At 47.8% G+C, this 14,445-nt stretch overlaps 1 protein-coding gene across 1 annotated transcript in view; it reads left to right on the forward strand.

The window, feature by feature from the left end:
- Window positions 1-14,445, forward strand: part of LOC135559050 (YEATS domain-containing protein 2-like) — a 109,377-nt gene that overhangs the window by 11,647 nt on the left and 83,285 nt on the right. The window contains exon 7 of the mRNA XM_064993386.1: window positions 12,610-12,771. Coding sequence (XP_064849458.1) covers window positions 12,610-12,771 — 162 coding nt within the window. The remainder of the gene's footprint in view (window positions 1-12,609; window positions 12,772-14,445) is intronic.

Here is a 14,445-nt window from a genome sequence, read left to right on the forward strand (position 1 = left end):
CTAACCAACCCTTAGTCTACTCAGCTGCTTCTCTCAGTCTGCTCTTTCTGCACATCTCCATCAGTTTTAATGTTATTTAGCTGTGAGCAGCCATCCACAGCCCCTAACCAGCCCTTAGTCTACTCAGCTGCTTCTCTCAGTCCGCTCTTTCTGCACATCTCCATCAGTTTTAATGTTATTTAGCTGTGAGCAGCCATCCACAGCCCCTAACCAGCCCTTAGTCTACTCAGCTGCTTCTCTCAGTCCGCTCTTTCTGCACATCTCCATCAGTTTTAATGTTATTTAGCTGTGAGCAGCCATCCACAGCCCCTAACCAGCCCTTAGTCTACTCAGCTGCTTCTCTCGGTCCGCTCTTTCTGCACATCTCCATCAGTTTTAATGTTATTTAGCTGTGAGCAGCCATCCACAGCCCCTAACCAGCCCTTAGTCTACTCAGCTGCTTCTCTCAGTCCGCTCTTTCTGCACATCTCCATCAGTTTTAATGTTATTTAGCTGTGAGCAGCCATCCGCAGCCCCTAACTAGCCCTTAGTCTACTCAGCTGCTTCTCTCGGTCTGCTCTTTCTGCACATCTCCATCAGTTTTAATGTTATTTAGCTGTGAGCAGCCATCCACAGCCCCTAACCAGCCCTTAGTCTACTCAGCTGCTTCTCTCAGTCCTCTCTTTCTGCACATCTCCATCAGTTTTAATGTTATTTAGCTGTGAGCAGCCATCCACAGCCCCTAACCAGCCCTTAGTCTACTCAGCTGCTTCTCTCAGTCTGCTCTTTCTGCACATCTCCATCAGTTTTAATGTTATTTAGCTGTGAGCAGCCATCCACAGCCCCTAACCAGCCCTTAGTCTACTCAGCTGCTTCTCTCAGTCTGCTCTTTCTGCACATCTCCATCAGTTTTAATGTTATTTAGCTGTGAGCAGCCATCCACAGCCCCTAACCAGCCCTTAGTCTACTCAGCTGCTTCCCTCAGTCTGCTCTTTCTGCACATCTCCATCAGTTTTAATGTTATTTAGCTGTGAGCAGCCATCCACAGCCCCTAACCAGCCCTTAGTCTACTCAGCTGCTTCTCTCGGTCTGCTCTTTCTGCACATCTCCATCAGTTTTAATGTTATTTAGCTGTGAGCAGCCATCCACAGCCCCTAACCAGCCCTTAGTCTACTCAGCTGCTTCTCTCAGTCCTCTCTTTCTGCACATCTCCATCAGTTTTAATGTTATTTAGCTGTGAGCAGCCATCCACAGCCCCTAACCAGCCCTTAGTCTACTCAGCTGCTTCTCTCAGTCCTCTCTTTCTGCACATCTCCATCAGTTTTAATGTTATTTAGCTGTGAGCAGCCATCCACAGCCCCTAACCAGCCCTTAGTCTACTCAGCTGCTTCTCTCAGTCTGCTCTTTCTGCACATCTCCATCAGTTTTAATGTTATTTAGCTGTGAGCAGCCATCCACAGCCCCTAACCAGCCCTTAGTCTACTCAGCTGCTTCTCTCAGTCCTCTCTTTCTGCACATCTCCATCAGTTTTAATGTTATTTAGCTGTGAGCAGCCATCCACAGCACCTAACCAGCCCTTAGTCTACTCAGCTGCTTCTCTCGGTCCGCTCTTTCTGCACATCTCCATCAGTTTTAATGTTATTTAGCTGTGAGCAGCCATCCACAGCCCCTAACCAGCCATTAGTCTACTCAGCTGCTTCTCTCAGTCCGCTCTTTCTGCACATCTCCATCAGTTTTAATGTTATTTAGCTGTGAGCAGCCATCCACAGACCCTAACCAGCCCTTAGTCTACTCAGCTGCTTCTCTCAGTCCGCTCTTTCTGCACATCTCCATCAGTTTTAATGTTATTTAGCTGTGAGCAGCCATCCACAGCCCCTAACCAGCCCTTAGTCTACTCAGCTGCTTCTCTCGGTCCGCTCTTTCTGCACATCTCCATCAGTTTTAATGTTATTTAGCTGTGAGCAGCCATCCACAGCCCCTAACCAGCCCTTAGTCTACTCAGCTGCTTCTCTCAGTCTGCTCTTTCTGCACATCTCCATCAGTTTTAATGTTATTTAGCTGTGAGCAGCCATCCACAGCCCCTAACCAGCCCTTAGTCTACTCAGCTGCTTCTCTCGGTCCGCTCTTTCTGCACATCTCCATCAGTTTTAATGTTATTTAGCTGTGTTTGCACACTGTGGTGTACAGACAGCGTTTTCTGTTGTTCCATTTGTTTCGTTATTGGAGCGGCTCGCAGCACGAGGGAGGTGGTTCCTTCTACGGTATCCTGTAGGAACAAGCAGGCCGGTCGGACTGGGCAGAAGGCCACTGCCATAGAGGAGAAACGGTGACAGCCATGATTGCACCTTTACATCACTGAAAACCACACGTTTCTAACCCAAACCAGCGGAGCTACCTTCTCCTCTTTCTACCGCATATTGGCACACATTTTAAACCATTTTATAAACCCTGTCGCTGGCCGTTTTAAACTACTTGCGGGTCGCACGTTTTTGGTTTGATAGCAAGCAACCGTGTTTAGTCATGTTACCTCAAGGAGATGCTTCAAAGGTAGGATGCATATATATGCCGTGTCAATGTCATTATAAGCTACATTTAAAAAATATTTTTCGGTTCCTTAAATTCTGTTTGGTGCTTAACGTTTGGGAGCATTGTGTGTGTGTGTGTGTGTGTGAGAGGGAATGAGAGAGTGGTGTGTGTGTGAGAGAGGAAGAGGATGTGTGTGAGTGAGTGAGTGAGTGAGTGAGTGAGTGAGTGAGTGAGTGAGTGAGTGAGGGAGTGAGGGAGTGAGGGAGTGAGTGTGTGGCTATGTGTGTGAGTTGTCTGAAGAGTAGGCTAACGATGGTTTCATATAGGCCCAGTGTGTTTTTTCCTTACTGCCACAATGAAAATGCAGATCATTATGCGTTTATATTCCTCCTGCCCAATCACAGGTAGGCCTTTGGATGAAAGCATTTTATACAGTAAAATGCAGATCATTATGCGTTTATATTCCTCCTGCCCAATCACAGGTAGGCCTTTGGATGAAAGCATTTTATACAGTAAAATGCAGATCATTATGCGTTTATATTCCTCCTGCCCAATCACAGGTAGGCCTTTGGATGAAAGCATTTTATACAGTAAAATGCAGTAAAAAAGAAGTGAGGGGCAGCGGCAAACCCTGTGGTATCACGATACTACTCGCTTGGCCTGGTATCACGATACTACTCGCTTGGCCTGGTATCACGATACTACTCGCTTGGCCTGGTATCACGATACTACTCGCTTGGCCTGGTATCACGATACTACTCGCTTGGCCTGGTATCACGATACTACTCGCTTGGCCTGGTATCACGATACTACTCGTTTGGCCTGGTATCACATTGTTTGTAAAATGTTGGTATTGTCACCACCCGACTCTGAAAATAGGCACATTTTCAGTTTGCAGTTTACATATTTTTTTGTGTGTGTCCATGCAGTAAAATAGTGTCACCTTTTTGGGCCCTCACCCGTTTGCATCCCTGCAGTTGAGTTTCTCAGTCGGCAGTCAGCGCACCTTGTTTTTGTTCCCTCCCATCACAGTGAGCAGTTGGGTAACTGGGTGCCTGCCATGCAAGCCCAGACTTGATACAGAACTCCTGATCCCTGACATGTTTTCTCCCTGGATCACAAGCCTGTGTTTAGGGGTTACAGGGAGACACTCGACTAGAACACAACAAGTAGGCGTGTGTCATAACGGTGACATGAAACAGTAGTTATTACTTATGTCTCTTGACTTAACAAAGTAGCTAGGCTCCCTATCTGTAAACACTTCATCATGTTCTCGCACCTTGCTTTACTCTATGAAATGTATTTCAAATGTTAGCTATATACACTACTGTTTTAAAGTTTGGGGTCACTTAGAAATGTCCTTGTTTTTGAAAGAAAAGAGCATTTTTTGTCAATTAAAATAACATCAAATTGATCAGAAATACATTGTAGATATTGTTATAAGTGACTACTGTAGCTGGAAACGGAAGATTTTTAATGGAATATCTATATAGGTGTACAGAGGCCCATTATCAGCAACCATCACTCCTGTGTTCCAATGGCACGTTGATCATTTTTACACGGTAGTGTATATATGTATATATAAGTTCTAATTAAGTCTTTAAAGGTTTAAGTGCACTGTTGTTTTAATAAAAGCTGTTTTATTTTCACATATGCCGGCAGGGTTCCTGGTTGCACTTCATAGTATTTAGACGTATTTGCGAGTAAAATCGTTGCACTGTAGAGCCCTGACTGGATAGGTTCAGTGAAATGTGTTGTTTTACAGGGTCAGCCACAGTAGTAAGGCGCCACTGGAGAAAATGTGGGTTAATGCCTTGCTCAAGGGCACATCGATTGATTTTTCACCTTGCCGTCTCGGGCAATCGAACCATTGACTTTCCATTACTGGCCCAACGCTCTAACCGCAAGGCTACATGCCGGCCAGGGAGTAGAGAGAACTCTGTCTGAGCTCCAGCTTGTCTTTGTATCTCCTCCTGTCCCCCCACGAGGCAGCTCCCTCTCTTTGTCACCCTCTCCTCCATCTGTCAATCCAAGCAGAACCGGAGCACTCGTGCACAGGGACCGACAGCTCTGCTCGACAGCCTTTCTCGTATACCTGTCTCTCTCTGATTCTTTCTTGCTCTCTTTGTTTTCTCATTGTTTTTTATTCTCTACTTTTCTCTCTTTCTCTCGCTCTGTCTCCCCATCCCCCACCTTATCTTTCCTTCCCCTTCTCCCTACCTTCCTTGCTTTCTCTCGATGTCTTTGGCGGTCCTACAGTATGTGGCTCTGTTGGTAAGAGTGTGGCACTAGTAATGCCAGGGTCCTGGGGCCACCTACCTAAAGACTGAACTGTATTATCTCCCTCCTGTCTCCCAGGTATATCCCTCCTGATAAGCGGGAGGAGAATGACCAGTCCACCCATAAGTGGATGGTGTACGTCAGAGGCTCCAGAAGAGATACCTACCTAAAGACTGAACTGTATTATCTCCCTCCTGTCTCCCAGGTATATCCCTCCTGATAAGCGGGAGGAGAATGACCAGTCCACCCATAAGTGGATGGTGTACGTCAGAGGCTCCAGAAGAGATACCTACCTAAAGACTGAACTGTATTATCTCCCTCCTGTCTCCCAGGTATATCCCTCCTGATAAGCGGGAGGAGAATGACCAGTCCACCCATAAGTGGATGGTGTACGTCAGAGGCTCCAGAAGAGATACCTACCTAAAGACTGAACTGTATTATCTCCCTCCTGTCTCCCAGGTATATCCCTCCTGATAAGCGGGAGGAGAATGACCAGTCCACCCATAAGTGGATGGTGTACGTCAGAGGCTCCAGAAGAGATACCTACCTAAAGACTGAACTGTATTATCTCCCTCCTGTCTCCCAGGTATATCCCTCCTGATAAGCGGGAGGAGAATGACCAGTCCACCCATAAGTGGATGGTGTACGTCAGAGGCTCCAGAAGAGATACCTACCTAAAGACTGAACTGTATTATCTCCCTCCTGTCTCCCAGGTATATCCCTCCTGATAAGCGGGAGGAGAATGACCAGTCCACCCATAAGTGGATGGTGTACGTCAGAGGCTCCAGAAGAGATACCTACCTAAAGACTGAACTGTATTATCTCCCTCCTGTCTCCCAGGTATATCCCTCCTGATAAGCGGGAGGAGAATGACCAGTCCACCCATAAGTGGATGGTGTACGTCAGAGGCTCCAGAAGAGATACCTACCTAAAGACTGAACTGTATTATCTCCCTCCTGTCTCCCAGGTATATCCCTCCTGATAAGCGGGAGGAGAATGACCAGTCCACCCATAAGTGGATGGTGTACGTCAGAGGCTCCAGAAGAGATACCTACCTAAAGACTGAACTGTATTATCTCCCTCCTGTCTCCCAGGTATATCCCTCCTGATAAGCGGGAGGAGAATGACCAGTCCACCCATAAGTGGATGGTGTACGTCAGAGGCTCCAGAAGAGATACCTACCTAAAGACTGAACTGTATTATCTCCCTCCTGTCTCCCAGGTATATCCCTCCTGATAAGCGGGAGGAGAATGACCAGTCCACCCATAAGTGGATGGTGTACGTCAGAGGCTCCAGAAGAGATACCTACCTAAAGACTGAACTGTATTATCTCCCTCCTGTCTCCCAGGTATATCCCTCCTGATAAGCGGGAGGAGAATGACCAGTCCACCCATAAGTGGATGGTGTACGTCAGAGGCTCCAGAAGAGATACCTACCTAAAGACTGAACTGTATTATCTCCCTCCTGTCTCCCAGGTATATCCCTCCTGATAAGCGGGAGGAGAATGACCAGTCCACCCATAAGTGGATGGTGTACGTCAGAGGCTCCAGAAGAGATACCTACCTAAAGACTGAACTGTATTATCTCCCTCCTGTCTCCCAGGTATATCCCTCCTGATAAGCGGGAGGAGAATGACCAGTCCACCCATAAGTGGATGGTGTACGTCAGAGGCTCCAGAAGAGATACCTACCTAAAGACTGAACTGTATTATCTCCCTCCTGTCTCCCAGGTATATCCCTCCTGATAAGCGGGAGGAGAATGACCAGTCCACCCATAAGTGGATGGTGTACGTCAGAGGCTCCAGAAGAGATACCTACCTAAAGACTGAACTGTATTATCTCCCTCCTGTCTCCCAGGTATATCCCTCCTGATAAGCGGGAGGAGAATGACCAGTCCACCCATAAGTGGATGGTGTACGTCAGAGGCTCCAGAAGAGATACCTACCTAAAGACTGAACTGTATTATCTCCCTCCTGTCTCCCAGGTATATCCCTCCTGATAAGCGGGAGGAGAATGACCAGTCCACCCATAAGTGGATGGTGTACGTCAGAGGCTCCAGAAGAGATACCTACCTAAAGACTGAACTGTATTATCTCCCTCCTGTCTCCCAGGTATATCCCTCCTGATAAGCGGGAGGAGAATGACCAGTCCACCCATAAGTGGATGGTGTACGTCAGAGGCTCCAGAAGAGATACCTACCTAAAGACTGAACTGTATTATCTCCCCCTGTCTCCCAGGTATATCCCTCCTGATAAGCGGGAGGAGAATGACCAGTCCACCCATAAGTGGATGGTGTACGTCAGAGGCTCCAGAAGAGATACCTACCTAAAGACTGAACTGTATTATCTCCCTCCTGTCTCCCAGGTATATCCCTCCTGATAAGCGGGAGGAGAATGACCAGTCCACCCATAAGTGGATGGTGTACGTCAGAGGCTCCAGAAGAGATACCTACCTAAAGACTGAACTGTATTATCTCCCTCCTGTCTCCCAGGTATATCCCTCCTGATAAGCGGGAGGAGAATGACCAGTCCACCCATAAGTGGATGGTGTACGTCAGAGGCTCCAGAAGAGATACCTACCTAAAGACTGAACTGTATTATCTCTCCCTCCTGTCTCCCAGGTATATCCCTCCTGATAAGCGGGAGGAGAATGACCAGTCCACCCATAAGTGGATGGTGTACGTCAGAGGCTCCAGAAGAGATACCTACCTAAAGACTGAACTGTATTATCTCCCTCCTGTCTCCCAGGTATATCCCTCCTGATAAGCGGGAGGAGAATGACCAGTCCACCCATAAGTGGATGGTGTACGTCAGAGGCTCCAGAAGAGATACCTACCTAAAGACTGAACTGTATTATCTCCCTCCTGTCTCCCAGGTATATCCCTCCTGATAAGCGGGAGGAGAATGACCAGTCCACCCATAAGTGGATGGTGTACGTCAGAGGCTCCAGAAGAGATACCTACCTAAAGACTGAACTGTATTATCTCCCTCCTGTCTCCCAGGTATATCCCTCCTGATAAGCGGGAGGAGAATGACCAGTCCACCCATAAGTGGATGGTGTACGTCAGAGGCTCCAGAAGAGATACCTACCTAAAGACTGAACTGTATTATCTCCCTCCTGTCTCCCAGGTATATCCCTCCTGATAAGCGGGAGGAGAATGACCAGTCCACCCATAAGTGGATGGTGTACGTCAGAGGCTCCAGAAGAGATACCTACCTAAAGACTGAACTGTATTATCTCCCTCCTGTCTCCCAGGTATATCCCTCCTGATAAGCGGGAGGAGAATGACCAGTCCACCCATAAGTGGATGGTGTACGTCAGAGGCTCCAGAAGAGATACCTACCTAAAGACTGAACTGTATTATCTCCCTCCTGTCTCCCAGGTATATCCCTCCTGATAAGCGGGAGGAGAATGACCAGTCCACCCATAAGTGGATGGTGTACGTCAGAGGCTCCAGAAGAGATACCTACCTAAAGACTGAACTGTATTATCTCCCTCCTGTCTCCCAGGTATATCCCTCCTGATAAGCGGGAGGAGAATGACCAGTCCACCCATAAGTGGATGGTGTACGTCAGAGGCTCCAGAAGAGATACCTACCTAAAGACTGAACTGTATTATCTCCCTCCTGTCTCCCAGGTATATCCCTCCTGATAAGCGGGAGGAGAATGACCAGTCCACCCATAAGTGGATGGTGTACGTCAGAGGCTCCAGAAGAGATACCTACCTAAAGACTGAACTGTATTATCTCCCTCCTGTCTCCCAGGTATATCCCTCCTGATAAGCGGGAGGAGAATGACCAGTCCACCCATAAGTGGATGGTGTACGTCAGAGGCTCCAGAAGAGATACCTACCTAAAGACTGAACTGTATTATCTCCCTCCTGTCTCCCAGGTATATCCCTCCTGATAAGCGGGAGGAGAATGACCAGTCCACCCATAAGTGGATGGTGTACGTCAGAGGCTCCAGAAGAGATACCTACCTAAAGACTGAACTGTATTATCTCCCTCCTGTCTCCCAGGTATATCCCTCCTGATAAGCGGGAGGAGAATGACCAGTCCACCCATAAGTGGATGGTGTACGTCAGAGGCTCCAGAAGAGATACCTACCTAAAGACTGAACTGTATTATCTCCCTCCTGTCTCCCAGGTATATCCCTCCTGATAAGCGGGAGGAGAATGACCAGTCCACCCATAAGTGGATGGTGTACGTCAGAGGCTCCAGAAGAGATACCTACCTAAAGACTGAACTGTATTATCTCCCTCCTGTCTCCCAGGTATATCCCTCCTGATAAGCGGGAGGAGAATGACCAGTCCACCCATAAGTGGATGGTGTACGTCAGAGGCTCCAGAAGAGATACCTACCTAAAGACTGAACTGTATTATCTCCCTCCTGTCTCCCAGGTATATCCCTCCTGATAAGCGGGAGGAGAATGACCAGTCCACCCATAAGTGGATGGTGTACGTCAGAGGCTCCAGAAGAGATACCTACCTAAAGACTGAACTGTATTATCTCCCTCCTGTCTCCCAGGTATATCCCTCCTGATAAGCGGGAGGAGAATGACCAGTCCACCCATAAGTGGATGGTGTACGTCAGAGGCTCCAGAAGAGATACCTACCTAAAGACTGAACTGTATTATCTCCCTCCTGTCTCCCAGGTATATCCCTCCTGATAAGCGGGAGGAGAATGACCAGTCCACCCATAAGTGGATGGTGTACGTCAGAGGCTCCAGAAGAGATACCTACCTAAAGACTGAACTGTATTATCTCCCTCCTGTCTCCCAGGTATATCCCTCCTGATAAGCGGGAGGAGAATGACCAGTCCACCCATAAGTGGATGGTGTACGTCAGAGGCTCCAGAAGAGATACCTACCTAAAGACTGAACTGTATTATCTCCCTCCTGTCTCCCAGGTATATCCCTCCTGATAAGCGGGAGGAGAATGACCAGTCCACCCATAAGTGGATGGTGTACGTCAGAGGCTCCAGAAGAGATACCTACCTAAAGACTGAACTGTATTATCTCCCTCCTGTCTCCCAGGTATATCCCTCCTGATAAGCGGGAGGAGAATGACCAGTCCACCCATAAGTGGATGGTGTACGTCAGAGGCTCCAGAAGAGATACCTACCTAAAGACTGAACTGTATTATCTCCCTCCTGTCTCCCAGGTATATCCCTCCTGATAAGCGGGAGGAGAATGACCAGTCCACCCATAAGTGGATGGTGTACGTCAGAGGCTCCAGAAGAGATACCTACCTAAAGACTGAACTGTATTATCTCCCTCCTGTCTCCCAGGTATATCCCTCCTGATAAGCGGGAGGAGAATGACCAGTCCACCCATAAGTGGATGGTGTACGTCAGAGGCTCCAGAAGAGATACCTACCTAAAGACTGAACTGTATTATCTCCCTCCTGTCTCCCAGGTATATCCCTCCTGATAAGCGGGAGGAGAATGACCAGTCCACCCATAAGTGGATGGTGTACGTCAGAGGCTCCAGAAGAGATACCTACCTAAAGACTGAACTGTATTATCTCCCTCCTGTCTCCCAGGTATATCCCTCCTGATAAGCGGGAGGAGAATGACCAGTCCACCCATAAGTGGATGGTGTACGTCAGAGGCTCCAGAAGAGATACCTACCTAAAGACTGAACTGTATTATCTCCCCCTGTCTCCCAGGTATATCCCTCCTGATAAGCGGGAGGAGAATGACCAGTCCACCCATAAGTGGATGGTGTACGTCAGAGGCTCCAGAAGAGATACCTACCTAAAGACTGAACTGTATTATCTCCCTCCTGTCTCCCAGGTATATCCCTCCTGATAAGCGGGAGGAGAATGACCAGTCCACCCATAAGTGGATGGTGTACGTCAGAGGCTCCAGAAGAGATACCTACCTAAAGACTGAACTGTATTATCTCCCTCCTGTCTCCCAGGTATATCCCTCCTGATAAGCGGGAGGAGAATGACCAGTCCACCCATAAGTGGATGGTGTACGTCAGAGGCTCCAGAAGAGATACCTACCTAAAGACTGAACTGTATTATCTCCCTCCTGTCTCCCAGGTATATCCCTCCTGATAAGCGGGAGGAGAATGACCAGTCCACCCATAAGTGGATGGTGTACGTCAGAGGCTCCAGAAGAGATACCTACCTAAAGACTGAACTGTATTATCTCCCTCCTGTCTCCCAGGTATATCCCTCCTGATAAGCGGGAGGAGAATGACCAGTCCACCCATAAGTGGATGGTGTACGTCAGAGGCTCCAGAAGAGATACCTACCTAAAGACTGAACTGTATTATCTCCCTCCTGTCTCCCAGGTATATCCCTCCTGATAAGCGGGAGGAGAATGACCAGTCCACCCATAAGTGGATGGTGTACGTCAGAGGCTCCAGAAGAGATACCTACCTAAAGACTGAACTGTATTATCTCCCTCCTGTCTCCCAGGTATATCCCTCCTGATAAGCGGGAGGAGAATGACCAGTCCACCCATAAGTGGATGGTGTACGTCAGAGGCTCCAGAAGAGATACCTACCTAAAGACTGAACTGTATTATCTCCCTCCTGTCTCCCAGGTATATCCCTCCTGATAAGCGGGAGGAGAATGACCAGTCCACCCATAAGTGGATGGTGTACGTCAGAGGCTCCAGAAGAGATACCTACCTAAAGACTGAACTGTATTATCTCCCTCCTGTCTCCCAGGTATATCCCTCCTGATAAGCGGGAGGAGAATGACCAGTCCACCCATAAGTGGATGGTGTACGTCAGAGGCTCCAGAAGAGATACCTACCTAAAGACTGAACTGTATTATCTCCTCCTGTCTCCCAGGTATATCCCTCCTGATAAGCGGGAGGAGAATGACCAGTCCACCCATAAGTGGATGGTGTACGTCAGAGGCTCCAGAAGAGATACCTACCTAAAGACTGAACTGTATTATCTCCCTCCTGTCTCCCAGGTATATCCCTCCTGATAAGCGGGAGGAGAATGACCAGTCCACCCATAAGTGGATGGTGTACGTCAGAGGCTCCAGAAGAGATACCTACCTAAAGACTGAACTGTATTATCTCCCTCCTGTCTCCCAGGTATATCCCTCCTGATAAGCGGGAGGAGAATGACCAGTCCACCCATAAGTGGATGGTGTACGTCAGAGGCTCCAGAAGAGATACCTACCTAAAGACTGAACTGTATTATCTCCCTCCTGTCTCCCAGGTATATCCCTCCTGATAAGCGGGAGGAGAATGACCAGTCCACCCATAAGTGGATGGTGTACGTCAGAGGCTCCAGAAGAGATACCTACCTAAAGACTGAACTGTATTATCTCCCTCCTGTCTCCCAGGTATATCCCTCCTGATAAGCGGGAGGAGAATGACCAGTCCACCCATAAGTGGATGGTGTACGTCAGAGGCTCCAGAAGAGATACCTACCTAAAGACTGAACTGTATTATCTCCCTCCTGTCTCCCAGGTATATCCCTCCTGATAAGCGGGAGGAGAATGACCAGTCCACCCATAAGTGGATGGTGTACGTCAGAGGCTCCAGAAGAGATACCTACCTAAAGACTGAACTGTATTATCTCCCTCCTGTCTCCCAGGTATATCCCTCCTGATAAGCGAGAGGAGAATGACCAGTCCACCCATAAGTGGATGGTGTACGTCAGAGGCTCCAGAAGAGATACCTACCTAAAGACTGAACTGTATTATCTCCCTCCTGTCTCCCAGGTATATCCCTCCTGATAAGCGGGAGGAGAATGACCAGTCCACCCATAAGTGGATGGTGTACGTCAGAGGCTCCAGAAGAGATACCTACCTAAAGACTGAACTGTATTATCTCCCTCCTGTCTCCCAGGTATATCCCTCCTGATAAGCGGGAGGAGAATGACCAGTCCACCCATAAGTGGATGGTGTACGTCAGAGGCTCCAGAAGAGAGCCCAGCATCGACCACTTTGTCAAGAAAGTCTGGTTCTTCCTGCACCCCAGCTACAAGCCCAATGACCTGGTGGAAGTCAGGTATGTTTGTGTGTGCGCACGTGTCTGTACGTTGGAGGTAGTGCTCGTCTTGTTATGGAATAGATCACTGGGGTGTTGTTTTTAAATGCAGGCCTCAGGCAACAGCAGACAGATTCAGAGTCTCTGTGCAACATGTTTTGATCTGATGAGCTACGACAGGGATGGGTGACTTTGATGGGGTGGGGGCAACAAAACATCTGAACTCATCATGAGGGGCAGCAGTGGCATGTGGGTCTGTGTACCCACATCCATACCCACACATGCAGTCAGAGCTGGCCCCAAAGCAAAAACATTTTGGGGGCCCCCCTCCACCTTGCGGGCAAAATATTTTAGCCCCCCCTTGTCAGCGGGGTGAGTTAATTTCCTGCAATTCTACACATTTTGCCATGGGGTGTAGAGAATATTTTGCAGATTTAAAGCAAATATGCTGCAATTCTACACATTTTGCCATGGGGTGTAGAGAATATTTTGCAGATTTAAAGCAAATATGCTACAATTCTACACATTTTGCCATGGGGTGTAGAAAATATTTTGCAGATTTAAAGCAAATATGCTGCAATTCTACACATTTTCCCATGGTGCGGAGAGAAGATTTAGTAATTTTATAACACATTTCCTGCAATTCTACACGTTGCCCTAATACAGTGGGCAAAGAAGTATTTAGTCAGCCACCAATTGTGCAAGTTCTCCCACTTAAAAAGATGAGAGAGGCCTGTAATTTTCATCATAGGTACACTTCAACTATGACAGACAAAATGAGAAAAGAAATCCAGAAAATCACATTGCAGGATTTTTAATGAATTTATTTGCAACTTATGGGGGAAATAAGTATTTGGTCACCTACAAACAAGCAAGATTTCTGGCTCTCACAGACCTGTAACTTCTTCTTTAAGAGGCTCCTCTGTCCTCCACTCGTTACCTGTATTAATGGCACCTGTTTGAACTTGTTATCAGTATAAAAGACACCTGTCCACAACCTCAAACAGTCACACTCCAAACTCCACTATGGCCAAGACCAAAGAGCTGTCAAAGGACACCAGAAACAAAATTGTAGACCTGCACCAGGCTGGGAAGACTGAATCTGCAATAGGTAAGCAGCTTGGTTTGAAGAAATCGACTGTGGGAGCAATTATTAGGATATGATAACAGCGGTCCAGGCTTTCCAGAAGAAATTCTGAGCTTTTTAAGTGAGAACTTGTCCACCTCCCCAATCCTTTGGTGCAAATGCTGGGAGACAAAGATGTTCCCAACCATGCTGATTTTATCCAGAAGCTGATGGAGAACTTCAAGGCTCGCATTGATGACATCACTGTTGGAAGAGAACTGCTGCTGCTCACCCAGATGCCCTTCTTGGTCACAAATGTGACAAAGTTGTCAGAAGAAGAAAAACCGGTCTTTCTGATGGGTAGATTGCGTCACTGCAAATGGAGTTGATTGAGCTGCAATAAAACGTGTCTTTGAAGGAGCAGGCTGGTGGTTGTGACCCTGTCACTTTCTGGGGAAAGATGGTGCCTGCAGCTGAAGTCTCTGTTCTCAAGAAACTGGCACTAGACATCCTGACCATGTTTGGCACCACATACAGCTGTGAATCAGCCTTCTCCACAATTAACTTTATTAAAAACAAATACCGCACCGGACTCACCAATGAACACCTGCACTATTTGTGCCATAATT

The sequence above is a fragment of the Oncorhynchus masou genome, chromosome 17 (assembly GCF_036934945.1).
Source record: "Oncorhynchus masou masou isolate Uvic2021 chromosome 17, UVic_Omas_1.1, whole genome shotgun sequence".
Classification (NCBI taxonomy): Eukaryota; Metazoa; Chordata; class Actinopteri; order Salmoniformes; family Salmonidae; genus Oncorhynchus; species Oncorhynchus masou.